General features: G+C 44.2%; 1 protein-coding gene across 1 annotated transcript in view; it reads right to left on the reverse strand.

The window, feature by feature from the left end:
• Positions 1 to 7,737: 7,737 nt before the first annotated feature.
• Sumo2 (small ubiquitin like modifier 2) overlaps positions 7,738 to 14,356 on the reverse strand; it is a 14,273-nt gene continuing 7,654 nt past the window's right edge. The window contains exon 4 of the mRNA XM_031352858.1: positions 7,738 to 8,404. Coding sequence (XP_031208718.1) covers positions 8,342 to 8,404 — 63 coding nt within the window. The 3' untranslated portion in view covers positions 7,738 to 8,341. The remainder of the gene's footprint in view (positions 8,405 to 14,356) is intronic.

Below are 14,356 nucleotides of genomic sequence, written 5' to 3' on the forward strand. Positions count from 1 at the left end.
ACACACACACACACACACACACACACACACACACACAACCTAGCTACCTAAATTAAAGGCTACCTCAGCAGGATGTGTTGGCGGGGTGTGTTGGCACTTCCCTGCAATGCCTTCTCTTGGGAGAGTGAGGTGGGAGGAGCACTTTGATTTTGAAGCCAGTCTGGTCTATACAATGAGACCCAGTCAAAAAGAAAGGAGGGCGAGAGAGAGGAAGGAAGGAAAGAGAGAGGCGATAAAGTGTTAAGGGCAATTGCCAGTACTGCAGAGGACCTACATTCAGTTCCCAGCACTCACAGGGCAGCTCCAAACTGTAAACTGTAGCTCCAGTTCCGGTGGATCTGACTCCGGCACAGTTCCGAGCAGGCACACACATATACACAAAATAAACCTTTTCCCTAGCAATGTGGTACATGCCTTTAATCCTTTAGTCCCAGCACAGACTCCGGAGTCAGGGACAGGTGAATCTCTGAGTTCCAAGCTAGCCAGAGCTACACACAGAAACCCTGTTGAGGAGGGAACTTTTTTTAAGGTCCGAGGTAGGGGTGCTGTACACTCCTGATCCCAGCACCCCGGAGGCAGAAGCAAGATTTCTTGGCCTCAGAAAGGAGGGGAGGGGTAGGTAGGCACACCTTTGATCCTAGTTCCAGGGAGGCAGAGGCTGGCAGATCCCTGCAAGTTCAAGCCAGCCTCATGTACAATGTTTGTCCCAGGACAACACACATACATAGAGAGACCCTATCTCTAAAAAACTAAAAGGGTGTGTGTGGATGGTGGTAATGGCTGGAAAAATTTCTCAGAACTTAATATCACTGGCTATTCCTCCAGAGCAGACACACAGGATCTTAATTTCATGAGCACCAGGCACCACAGAGTGCACATTCAGGCAAAACATAAATATACATTTTTTTCAATCTCTTTAAAAGTTAAAGAAGGGCCGGTTGGTGGTGGCGCACACCTTTAATCCCAGCACTTGGGAGGCAGAGGCAGGCAGATTTCTGAGTTCTGGGCCAGCTTGGTCTACATAGTGAGTTTCAGGACAGCCAGGGCTACAGAGAAACCCTGTCTTGAAAAAACCAAACCAAACCAAACCAAACCAAACAAAAAACAAGTTAAAGAAGAAGCTGATAGTGATGGTGCACACCTTTAATCCCAGCAGTAACGAGGCAGAAATGGGTGGATATCTGTGAGTTGGAGGCCAGCCTGGTCTAAAAGAGTCTAGGACAGCCAAAGATGTTACACAGAGAAACCCTGTCTAGAAAAACAAAAAACAAAAAACAAGCTGGTGAAATGGCTCAGCAGTTAAGAGTACGACTGCTCTTCCAGAGTTCATGAGTTCAAAGCCCAGCAACCACATGATGGCTCACAACCATCCATAACGAGAGAACAAATAAAGAACCAATGGGGCCCAGCGAGCGGGCCTTGAACAAGGGCCCGGAGCAAGAGGGAGAAAGGGAAGGGGAAGAAGGAAAACAAACAAACAGACAAATGAAAAGTTAAAGAGTGACTGGATTAGCCTGTGCTACACCAGCATCCCACAGCCTGCCGCCATGGATTTAGTACTTTGCCAGGGTTTGGTTACACCAACACTCCTCCCCACCCCTTGGCAGTATAGGGCAGTGCTATTACAAAGGGTAGACAGCTAATGAAAAGCTTAAATACGCTCTTTAACCTGAACAACGTTTAGGAAATAACACTGTGTTCCCCGTGCCCCAAATAAGCCTTGAGCTTTCCATTCTTCTGGAGATGAGACCTTTCACTAGGGCAGTCTTCTTAAGGGTTAGAAATCACTCCTACAACCTGACTTTACTAAAGGACCTACTAAGGCTGGGCAGTGGTGGCACACGCCTTTAATCCCAGCACTTGGAAGGCAGAGGTAGGTGGATTTCTGAGTTCGAGGCCAGCCTGGTCTACAGAGTGAGTTCCAGGACAGCCAGGGCTACACAGAGAAACCCTGTCTTGAAAAAACAAAAAACAAAAACAAAAACAAACAAACAAAGAACTACTATGAGTCCCATTGGGACACTTAAAGCAATCTCAAAGAGTTGGTAACATAAAAAGTGCTGAAATTATGGGGGTTTTGTTTTGTTTTATATGTTATCTATGTAGCCCTGGCTGGCCTGGAATTCCCTTTGTTGGCCAGGTTTCCTTTAAACTCCTGGAGATCTGCCTGCCTCTACCTACCAATTAAAGGCCCGAGACAACATTTCCGGGAAAGACTGGATTCTCAGCCAGTGATAGAGCCAACCTTTTATACCAGCACTCTGGAGACAGAAGTAGGAGGATCTCAGTGAGTTCAAGACCTGCCTAGTCCATCTCAAAAAACTTAAAAACAAAATAAAACAGACAAACAAGAAGCACTTTAATCTTACTCTTTAAGCTCCAATGGGTTGAATATGAGCAAGCCCAAATGATGGTTTGACCTTAGAGGCAGGCTGCTGTTGTAATGCTGGCTAACGCCTGGTAAGGGAACCGCCTCATGTCTGAAACTATCAGAGCTGCCAGAGACTAGGCAGCTGTTTCTAACTCTCAAGTCATGACTTTTCCACCTGTCTGGGTAAATTTATCCCTGCAACAAATGCAGGCAACCCTTGGAGGACTTGGAGGATGGTCTGAAGATCTTAATAGGCAAAGCCTTAGGCAAAAGCATGGAAGCAGCTGAAGGGGGGACCTTTTCTCATGACAAACCTAACCCCTAAAAGCAGACGTCTCCCATCCTGTGGACCTCAGTATGTCCATAAAACTCAACAACATTCCTCTTCCTGTGGCCTCCTCTGGCAACTGGTTAGTGTTTTCAGCAGTCTTACCAAAATACTCCCCTGGGCTTTCACAGAAAAGCAGAACTACTCTGTCCAAGGACGGTCACCCATGTCCGTGTCAAGCCCAGCAGCATAAGAGGTAGGTACTTCATGTCTAGCCTGGGCTCCTCCCATCCTGTCTCCTGTGTGGATGTCAGGATCCTAGAGGGGTGCCACCCTGCCAGCTGGACATCCTCTGAGCCATGAAGAGTGATGGCCGCCTGCTTCCAGTGTTTTGAATTGTAAGGAATAGGAAGAGTATCTCTTCAGAGTCGGGCAAGATAACTCAGTGAGCAGAGGCATCGCTACCGTGCCTGAAAATTCAAGTTCAATCCCCAGGCACCAAACGATGGAGAGAACCAACTCCCTGAGGTTGCTCTCTGACTTTCATCCACACACTGGTTCGTGCATACAGCCACACATACACATATATACACAGATAAAATAAGTAAATAAAAACTGGGCATGATGGCACACTTGGATCCCAGCACTCTGGAGGCAGAGGCAGGTAAGTCTCTGAGTTCAGGGGCAGCCTAGTCTACAAAGCAAGTTCCAGGGCAGCCAGAGATGCACAGAAAAACACTGTCTTGAAAAAAAAAAAACAAAAAAATAAAAAGTAATAAATGTTGAAAAAAATGTGGTGTTCACAAAAATGTGGCATTCACGAAACGGTGGGAGGAGAGGGCTCCTGATGAGCTGGAGTTTCTAAATTACAAATGACAGCTTGAATACTTGGAAAAGCATTTTGGCTCTAGGGAAAACTGAACAGTTGCTGAATTAGATGTCATGAAGAACATAGCAACTGCTTATTTTCCTCTTAACTCCTAGGTTATCGACTGAAACATGATGGGCAATAGAATGTAGTGGTTTTAAAAGTGATTATTAGTGTGTGTGTGTGTGTGTGTGTGTGTGTGTGTGTGTTGTAAGACTGGGTTTTACTAGGTCACCCAGGCTGTCCTGGAACTCACTACCTGGACCAGGCTGGCCTTGAACTTGGAAATCCTGCCTTTACCCCTCCCTCTACCGTGCCATAAAGGCCTGGCTCTTAAAATAGGATTGTAAGCAGGGTGTGGTGGCAGAAGCTAAGAGAGAGATTTTTTTTCCTTTTATTTTATTTTGTTTTTATTTTTTGAGACAGGGTTTCTCTGTGTAGCATAGCCTCATACCCAGAGATCTGCCTACTTCTGCCTCCCACTGTTCCTCCACCACCAGCTTGTTTTGGGTTTTGTTTTTTGAGACAGGGTTTCTTGGTATTGCCCTGGCTGCCCTGGAACTCACTCTGTAGAGCAGGCTGGCTCGTGCTGTTTTCCAAACCGCTCCGGCACTATTTACTTCTTGATCCACCACCGAGGGCATCTCATATATTCGTCACTTGTTAACCTCCCATCCTCAAACATATCCCACACATCACTGCTAGAGACAAATTTAGTAGCCATCTGTCGGTCCTTTTCTTAGCTGTGTCTTAGCCAAAAGCAGGGATCAATGCTTTTAGGTACGGCCCCTGATTCAACTGTTTCCTCTGAAATAAGTCAGTGGCAGGCTCCGCTATGAAAGCTGCAGGGCAGAGGGCACTGGAGGTGCATGTTTGCCTAGTCCCAGAACTTGGGAGGTGGAGGCAGGAGTTAAACGTCATCAAAAACACAGACAAAACAAATGACCCTTTCCTTCCCACTTCTATGGATGGAATTTAGCCTTCTTTACAGGTTAGGGTTCTTTTTTGAGACAGGGTCCCAAGGAATACAGGCTCACTTTATAGATGATGATCAGCTTAGACTCTTTTTCCAGACAGGGTTCCTCTGTGTAGCCCTGGCTATCCTGGTAATCTGTGCTGTAGACCAGGATTGCCTGGAACTCAAGAGATGTGCCTGTCTCTGCCTCCCAAATGTCGAGATTAAAAGTGTGCACCACCACTGCCTGATGACCCTGAATTTTTGAACCTCCTGCTTCTCTCTCTCCCCGCTCCCTCCCTCCCTCCCTTCCTCTCTCTCTCTCTGTCTCTCTCTTTGATATGCCCAAGTGTCTTCATCTGTGCAATGCACACACACCCAAAGAGGTCAGAAGAGGTAACTGGTACCCTAAAACTGGAGTTAGAGCCGGGTGGTGGTGGCGCACGCCTTTAATCCCAGCACTTGGGAGGCAGAGGCAGGTGGATTTCTGAGTTCGAGGCCAGCCTGGTCTACAGAGTGAGTTCCGGGACAGCCAGGGCTATACAGAGAACCCTGTCTCGAAAAACCAAAAAAAAAAAAAAAAAAAAAAAAAAAAAAAAAAAAACAAAAAAAAAACTGGAGTTAGAGATGGTCGTGGGAGCTGGGAGCTAAACCCAGGTTCTATAAGAGAGCAGTAGAGAAAATGGGGATCAGAAAGTGGGCTCAGAGTTCGAGGCCAGCCTGGTCTACAGAGTGAGTTCCAGGACAGCCAAGGCTACAGAGAAACCCTGTCTCAAAAAAAAAAAAAAAAAAAAAAAAAAAAAAAAAAAAAAAAGAAAGTGGGCCCAGCAGTCAAGAACACAAGTTCTTGCAGAAGACCTACGTTCTCCCAACAGCCAAATAGTGGCTCACAATCTTCTGTAACTACAATTCCAGTCCCCTGGAATCCAGGATCCAGGAATGCTGGATCCAGGAATGCTTCTGTCTTCTACGGGCTCCTCCATACATGGAGTGCACATACATGTATGAATGCACACACTCAAACACATTAAAAAAACACACACAAGTCAAGGCCCCGGGGCTGAGCAGTGGTGGCACACGCCTTTAATCCCAGCACTTGGGAGGCAGAGGCAGGTGCATTTCTGAGGTCAAGGCCAGCCTGGTCCACAGAGTGAATTCCAGGACAGCCAGGGTTATACAGAGAAACCGAGTACTAAAAAAACAAAACAAAACAAAAACAACCAAAGAAATAAAAATAAATAATACATTAATCATAAAGACAAAAAAAAAAATCCCACATGAGGATTCTTGGACTTTGAAGTTCCATAAAAGCCCCAAGAGCATACTAAATCCTAAAATGATCTTGTAGTCACATGTCACTGCTTACAGGGAAATAACACTCCACATTCCAAACAACAGATTAAATTCCAACCTGTTTCACTATGTTCTAATTATGTCTCACCCAAAGAGCTCTTAATACCAGTCTCACCATAACACATGCCCTTCTGACATATAGAGCACCAACCTTCTGAGCCCCACCTCCATAGTCAGAAAGCTAAAGTACCCTGTGGATACCTCCTTGGTATCACTCTGCCTATTTCTGTGATGAAGTCCTCTCCCTAACCAAAGGGCTCGCCATTTTCTTGGCTAAGCTAGAAGCTAGCAAGCCCCAGTGATCCTATCTCCAGCCACCCCCAACCCCCAGGACACCCACTGCTGGGATTACAGGCATGTGCGGGACATTCGGCTTGTTATGTGGATGCTGAGATCCAGGCTCTGTTTTTTATGGTTGTTCAGCAAGCCCTCTTACTGCAGAGCCATCTCTGAATATAAGAGAAAAACATCAAGGAGCCCATCACCGAAGCTACCCTCATTTCAACCTTTCAAGCTAAAAGAACCAACTCATAATAGCTTCAGGAAACTCCTGTAACCGACCAGATTCACTAGTACCCTCCCTTCCAAAGTGAGCAGTGAAAGCTCAGAGTCCCTCTCAGACTAGCTACCTACAAAAAACAGCCAACAGCCCGGCTGCCTTCTAAGAGGTGTACATCAACTGAAGCAGTTTTCAATTTTCAGGATCCTTTGAACCTGACCACAGGCTGTGCTGTGCTACTCCACGATCCCAGGTTTGTGAGCTGGGATGGGCTTTGGTGATGCAACTGTCTTTAAATCATTCCTGCTCCTATAAGTAACCCCTCACCCATATTCCTGTAACTCACTCCTCAAAAACTCAACTAGGTACACCAAGTTGGACTTTGGTCTGTTGTGGGTTCCCTATCTCCCCAGAAGTTTTGTCACACAGCATTAGGCAGTATTAGTTCAAGGGCAGCCACTCTATACAGTATTCCCTGGGGCCATCCAGGGCTCCACAGTGGACACTGTCTCAACCTTCTCCCTCCCAAGAAAGGAAATAATGAACATAAGGTAGAAAGGGCTAGGACTGTAGATCAGTTGACAGACTGGCATTTACTAAGTACTGGATTCAATACCCAGCCTGCCTTAGACCAGTACCACCAAGTCTACTGTAGTTTAATCTATGATGTTCTCTATATAGGAAGGGCAACTAAAAGTTCCTTTGTGGTCATCAATGGCTACGCAGTAAACCACAGACCAGCATGGAATGCAGGAGACCGAGACGCGATCTTATTGTATCCCAGGCTGCCCTGTACAGCATCATCCAGGATGCTATAAGCACACCATGTAGACCAGGTTGCTCCTGAGTTACACAACCTCCTGACTCTGCTTTAGTTTGAGACAGGGTCTCTTTATGTAGCTGTGGCTGTTGTCGAATTGGCTATATAGACAAGGATGGCCTCCAATTCAGAAAGATTCACCTGCCTCTACCTCCCCAGTGCTAGGATTAAAGGTGTGAGCCAACACACCTGGCTTTAAAACCTTTCTATTTAATATTTTTTGTTTGTTTTTGATTTTTTTTCCAAGACAAGTTTGTCTGTGTAGCTCTGGCTGTCCTGGAACTCAGAAATCCTCCTGCTCTCTGCTTCCCAAGTGCTGGGATTAAAGGCACGAGTCACCACTGACTGGCTTAATATTCTTCAGAATAGCCAGGCCATCCAGGGCTACACAGTGGACACTGTCTCAACCTTCTCCCAATAGCCAGGTGGTGGTGGCACACGCCTTTAATCCCAGCACTTGGGAGGCAGAGGCAGGTGGATTTCTGAGTTGAAGGCCAGCCTGGTCTACAGAGTGAATTCCAGGACAGCCAGGACTACACAGAGAAACCCTGTCTCAAAAAACAAAAAACAAACAAACAAAACCTTCAGAATAAAGAGAACAGCTCATTTTAAACAAGAAGTTTATTTAAACAACAAGACACTTGACTTGAAGGGAAAACTATCTAGGATCATTTTGTTCAAGAGTAATTTATCCCTACTTAAAGACAGATTGCCCTACATGTAACAGCTACGTACAAAAAAGTTATAAAATTGTCCTTGGTTTTACAATGATAAATGAAAAACATTAAAATTCTCCAATCGAACAAGGTATGCAAGGATTTGGTGTTGTTGGGTTTTTTTGTTAAAACAATGAGAGCAAAATAACTTACTGGAATATAAAGATAAGAGCTGAATGAGCATGCCACTAGTGGAGAAGGGGGTATTTTCACAGACCCAGTATTTTCCCCCAGATCATCTCCATCTGATGTCAACCAGAACAGAGCATTGGCCATTTAGTTTAAAAAAGGAAAAGAAAAAAAGAGCAATATGCTGTGCACATACACCAGTTACTTTATGTACAATAAAGAAATGGGGACAGGGAAATGAAAGAAGAGAGAAAACTATACTGTAGTAGTCAGGATGTGGCAGGACCAAATTGCGGTTTTCTAATTGAGAATGTATTCTTGGTCTATAACAAAATTCTGGAGTAAAGTAGCAGGCTCCCTTTTTAGTAGACACCTCCAGTCTGCTGCTGGAACACGTCAATCGTATCTTCGTCCTCCATTTCCAACTAGCACAGAAAAGAAAACAAATTTAAGATGAGTGAGGAAAAATGCTGACTGACTATTTTTTATATTAAATTTAAGTAATGTCCCATCTCATTCCAGGCTTCACTATTATAGGTGTCAGTTTCATGAAAGCCAAGCACAGTAAAACACACCTGTGGAAAACCCCAGCATTACACAGCTCAAGAAAGGGAAATGAATGCAGGGACAGCCATAGGCTGGTCTCAAGTGCTCACAAACCTACCTTCAGTCTGTCAAGTACTGCATTTGAAACAAAAGGTTTTTGTTTTGGTTTTTCGAGACAGGGTTTCTTTGTGTAGCCCTGGCTGGCCACCAACTCAGAGATCAGCCTGCCTCTGCCTCCCAAGTGCTAGGATTAAAGGCGTGTGCCACCACTGCCCGGCTGAAACCAAAGTTCTGATGAGCGCAATCATCATCTTGCTTGCACACACACACACACACACACACACACACACACACACACACACAGATCAGCACTCCAGGGGACTGAGACTCTAGGACTCTGATACCAGCCTAGACTACAACATATGTGATATCAATCTTCAAAAACAAAACTTTTTTAAAGACTAATATATTAAATGTAAATATAAACTTTAAAAATAGGGTACAATACTCTTAGGAAATAACATATTTGTTAAATAGCCTCAAAAGAAAGTATCAGACCAAAATCAAATTTTTTAAATTATGCAGTAGCCAGTGGTTCACCTTAGTGATTGAGACAGGCCAGGAATACAGTGAGACCATCTCCAAAAGCAAAAACTCCAAACTACACAGTAAGAAATTGTATTACTGTCATGCAGTATTTTTGCAAGCGGATTTCTGAGTTCAAGGCTAGCCTGGTCTACAGAGTAAGTTCCAGGACAGCCAGGGCTACACAGAGAAACCCTGTCTTGAACCTCCCTCCCCCAAATTGTATTACTGCATCTGTGTTTGTCTCGGAACTCACTTTATAAGACCAGGCTGGTCTCAAGCGCACGTGGATCCACCAGCAGCTGCACTCACAGAGTGAGGGGGTTAACCCATAAAAAGCAACACTGTTAGAAGTCTTTAAAAGTCCTTTCATGGCAATCCAGGTGGCTCAGTGGGTAGTAGCTCTTGCCCTGCAAATCCAACTACCTTATCCTGACAATGAGTTTAATTTTCCAGAACACAGTGTAAAAAGAGAACTGAAGCCTGAAACTATCCTGACCTTCCTCCTCCCTGCCATATACACTAAAAAAAAAAAAAAAAAAAAAAAAAAAAATCAAAATCCAATGGAGGTTGATAATCCCAACTTTTGGGAGGTATAGAATATATGATCCTACTCAATAAGACATGTTTGTACCAGTCTGGGCTACATAAGCTGGTCTAGAGGGGTTGTTTGGGGGAAGGAAGATGGGACGTGTTATATCCTAAAACTTGTAAAAGATAAAAATCACATCCTCTGAACACCTACAAAAAAAGGAACTTACTCAGGCCAACATATTCAGTCCATAGAGAAATTCTTTTCTTTCTTTTCTCTTTTTCTTTTTGGGTTTTTCAAGACAGGGTTTCTCTGTGTAGCCCTGGCTGTCCTGAAACTCACTCTGTAGACCAGGTTGGCCTTGAACTCAGAAATCCGCCTGCCTCTGCCTCCCAAGTGCTGGGATTAAAGGCGTGGACCACCACTGCCTGGCTTCTTTTTTTTTTTAATTGAAAAAAGAAACAGCTGGTTTCATTTTGAGATACTTATTTACCACAACTGTAGCGTTCATTTACCACTGGAACGGTTGTTGTGTACCTGTGATCTGAGTACTCAGTAGTAGGCAGAAGCAGAAGAATGACAGACTTAGACTAGATTGTGTAGTAAGTTGAAGTCAAGCTAAGCTATACAAGTAGACCTTATCTCAAAAATGGTGGGCTGATAGGATGGCTGAGTAAGTAGAGGTGCTTGATCTCAAGTCTCAGAACCCAAGTTTCTCCTTGGAGATAAAAACAAGCCCCCAAAGTCATTCTGGAAAAACAAATACTCAGTAGACCAGGCTGGCTTTGAACTTACGGAACTCCTCTGCTTCTGCCTGAGATTAAAAGGCATGTACCACACCACGGGGCTACAAGTTTTTATGTTTGCTTGTTTGCTTTTTTGAGACAGGGTTTCTCTGTGTAGCTCTGGCTGTCCTGGAACTTGCTTAGTAGAGCAGGTTGACCTTGATCTCAGAGGTTCACTTGCCTTTGCCTCAGAAGTGCTGGGATTAAAGGTATGAGGCACCACTAATAAAAGTATTAACTGCCCTGCAAAAGTTCTTAATTCTGAGAATACACACAAAAATGTAAAAGAAAATTTCTAAAAATCTTATGATGACAGCAAGAGAACACTTCTAAATTCAACTTGGAAATTTCACAATGTTCCAGAGTAGATCAACTTTGCCTTCATTTACAAGAAAACATAGCACCTACTTATGGTTAAAACACGTAACTGGAGACTGCTACTAGTGAGAAATCCTTCAGCATTCTCCCTTAACTACAACTTGGGATATGGCAAGTCTTGAAATCTACCTATTAAAATCACACCTCAACAACTATGTTCCTAACATATTTAGCCCTCTTCACTATTTTCATAAAAAAACAAACAAAAACAAAAAACCTTTGTGTATAATTTGGGGAGATGGTGTGTTTCAAACAGGGCTTCTGGGTAGCTCTGTTGATTTTGGAACTTCCTGTGTAGATCAGGGTAGCCTCAAATTGAGATGTGCCTGTCTCCACTCCCAAAGTGCTAGGACAGGCGGATATTAACATGCCTGGCTCAGAATCAATGTTTGTTTTTGGTTTTTTGAGACAGGGTTTCTCTGTGTAGCCTTGGCTGTCCTGGAACTCACTCTGTAGACCAGGCTGGCCTCAAACTCAGAAATCTGCCTGCCTCTGCCTCCCAAGTGCTAGGATTAAAGGCATATGGCACTAATCCACAGCCAGAATCAGTATTTTGTCAGCATTTATGTATATGCATCATTATTCAAGTACAGATGCATGTGAGCCACCATGAGGGTGCTGAGAAAGGAAGGAGCCTGGGCCCTCTTAAACAATAGCTATGGCCTTTAACTGCTATGATTCACCTACCTTTTCCAAAATTTATTTATGTACCAATGTTCTGTGTGCTTACACAATGCATGCCAGAAAAAGGCATCATATCTCATTATAGGATGGTTGTAAGCCCCCCGAGATTGCTGGGAATGGAACTAAGGACCTCTGAAAGAGGGGGCTGGTGAGATGGCTCAGTGGGTTAAGAGCACTGTCCGTTCTTCCAAAGGTCCAGAGTTCAAATCCCAGCAACCACATGGTGGCTCACAACCACTCTTAATGAGATCTGACACTCTCCCTCTTCTCGTGCATCTGAAGAGAGCTACAGTGTACTTACATACAATAAATAAATCTTAAAAAAAAAAAAAAAAAAAAAAAAGGACCTCTGAAAGAGCAGCTAGTGTTCTTAAACCACTGAGCCATCTCTCTAGTTCCAACACTCCATTTTTTTGTTTTGGTTTGGTTTGGTTTGGTTTTGTTTTTTCGAGACAGGGTTTCTCTGTGTAGCCCTGGCTGTCCTGGAACTCACTCTGTAGACCAGCCTGTCCTGGAACTCAGAAATCCGCCTGCCTCTGCCTCCCATCCATTTTTAATTTATCGACTATTTATTAATATTTGATGTGCATTGGTTTGTTTGTTTAATGCTGCATGTGTGTTGGATCCCTGGAACCAGAGTTACGGAGAGTTGTGAGCTGCCATGTAGATGCTGGGACCTGAACCCAGCTTCTCTGGAAGAGCAGACAACATGCTTAACTGCTGAGCCATCTTTCTGAGTACCTCACCCCATTTTATAAGAAAGACTTATATGCATGACTTTTGCCTACATGTGTATATATGCACTACAAGTGCGCCTGGTGACCATCCATTGTAGACAGTGGAAAGCATTAGATTACACATAACTGGAGCTACAAAACAGGTTGTGAGCCAAAGCAATCTCATGTCTCCTGTGCAAGATCAACAAGTGCTCTGAGCCACAGCTTCAGCCCACTCCCTTCTAGTTGTTTTCTTTGTGTGTGTTTTTTTAGGGGGGTGGAGGGGGATGAGGTAGGTTGAAGCAGGAGTATATCTAGCTCTGGCTGTCCCAGAAATGTAAAACCAGGCTGGTCTGGAACTCTGAGAGATCCACCTGCTCTACCTCCTAAGTACTGAGATTAAATTAAGATGTACACCAATGCTGGCCAGTGGTGGCGCATGCCTTTAATCCCAGCGCTTGGTAGGCAGAGGCAGGCGATTTCTGCTTTCTAGGCCAGCCTGGTCTACAGAGTGAGCTCCAGGCCAGCCAGGGCTATATAGAGAAAACCTAAGAAAAATCAAAAAGAAAACCTCTTGAAAAATCAAAAGAATTAGGTGAGGTAAGGCTGGGCAGTGGGGGTATGCCTTTAGTTCGAACATTCACGAGGCAGAGGCAGGCATTCAAGCTAGTTCCAGGTCAGCCAAGGCTACACAAAGAAAACCTATTTTAAGAGAAAACAAATTTTTTTTCAGTGAACCAAAGTTCCTTTTCCCTTGAGTTGTAAAGGGAAGCTTTAGAGAAAAAGGTTACAATGCTTTTAGATAGACAAACATATACTGCACAATTACAGGCAGTGGCAGTGGACCCACAATGCTATCAAAATATTAGGGGAGATTAGAACATTACCTTTTTTAAATAGTTCATGTTTATAAAGAGTCACCTACAGCTCTCTTACTCCTGCTTCTCCACCTTGCCTCTTACCCCCTTGCTCCCTCTCTTTCCCCAATTCCCTCACCCCCACGTGGTCTTGGCCATCCCCTACTTCTCTACTGTCTCCTTCTCTGTGCCTTTCTTTGCCTCTGCTACCCTCTTAACTCCCCCTCCCCATGCCCTAAATAAACTCTATTCCATACTAAAAAAAAGTCAGCTACATATACATAGTCACCCCCAGCTAACAAGAGCAGTAGCGTGGACAGATTGAGCGGGGAATAGATGGAAACTGAGCTGGAGAGGTAGCACAGTGGTGAAGAGCGCTTGCTGGTCTTGCAGAGGACCCCAAGTTCATTGTTCAGCATCAGGCCAGGGCAGTTCACACCATGTGCATGTCCAGCCCAGGGGATCTGACACCTTCTCCTGGGCTCCAGGGCATCTGCACTCATGTGCACATACTACATCCCCATGCATATAGTTTAAGACCCAAAAATATCCCCACAAGAATAAATTTAAAACTTCACTTCAATATAGGAACTAAATGGTCAAGCTCAACAGCCAGCTACCCATGGGGAACTCTTCTAGGCCTGGTAATTCGAAGCTGGATACCTATTATAGCAGCAAAGAACAGAAACAAAAAACAAAATACACTCTAGAAAAACAATGAAGTTTTACTTATCAACAAAGAATCTTTTTTGTTGTTGTTTTGTGTTGTGTTTTGTTTTTCAAAACATGGTTCTGTGTAGTTCTGGCTTGATCTGCAGACCAGGCTGGCCCCAAACTCAGAGAGTTGAGACTGCCTCTGCTGTGATTAAAGGTGTGCACCACCACTGCCTGGGCAAGCAATTCATTTTAATAAAAGAAAAAATTAAAATTAAAAAAAAAAAAAAAAAAAGGAATCAGCTAGCCACGCGGCTATTCCACAGCAGTGACTGGTTGACTAAAGCCACTGCATGCTAAGGACAGTTTTAGTCCTTCTTTTCCTTCTGGCTTATTTCACAGTTTTGCCCTCTGCAAAAACATTTCTCAAAACAAGCAGAGACACTGATAGTTCTTGCCTAACATGTCTGAAGCCTTGGGTTCAATCCCCAACACCAAACACATAGAAAACGCAGCTGTGGGTCTGACATCTCTGCTTTCAGAAAGGAGAAGCAGGACAATCAGTAGTCCCAATGTTGTCTTAAGCTATACAAGTTCCAGGTCAGCTTGGGACTCAAGACATTCACTGATTGGGGGGGGG

This window comes from Mastomys coucha, unplaced genomic scaffold (genome assembly GCF_008632895.1).
Source record: "Mastomys coucha isolate ucsf_1 unplaced genomic scaffold, UCSF_Mcou_1 pScaffold5, whole genome shotgun sequence".
Lineage (NCBI taxonomy): Eukaryota > Metazoa > Chordata > Mammalia > Rodentia > Muridae > Mastomys > Mastomys coucha.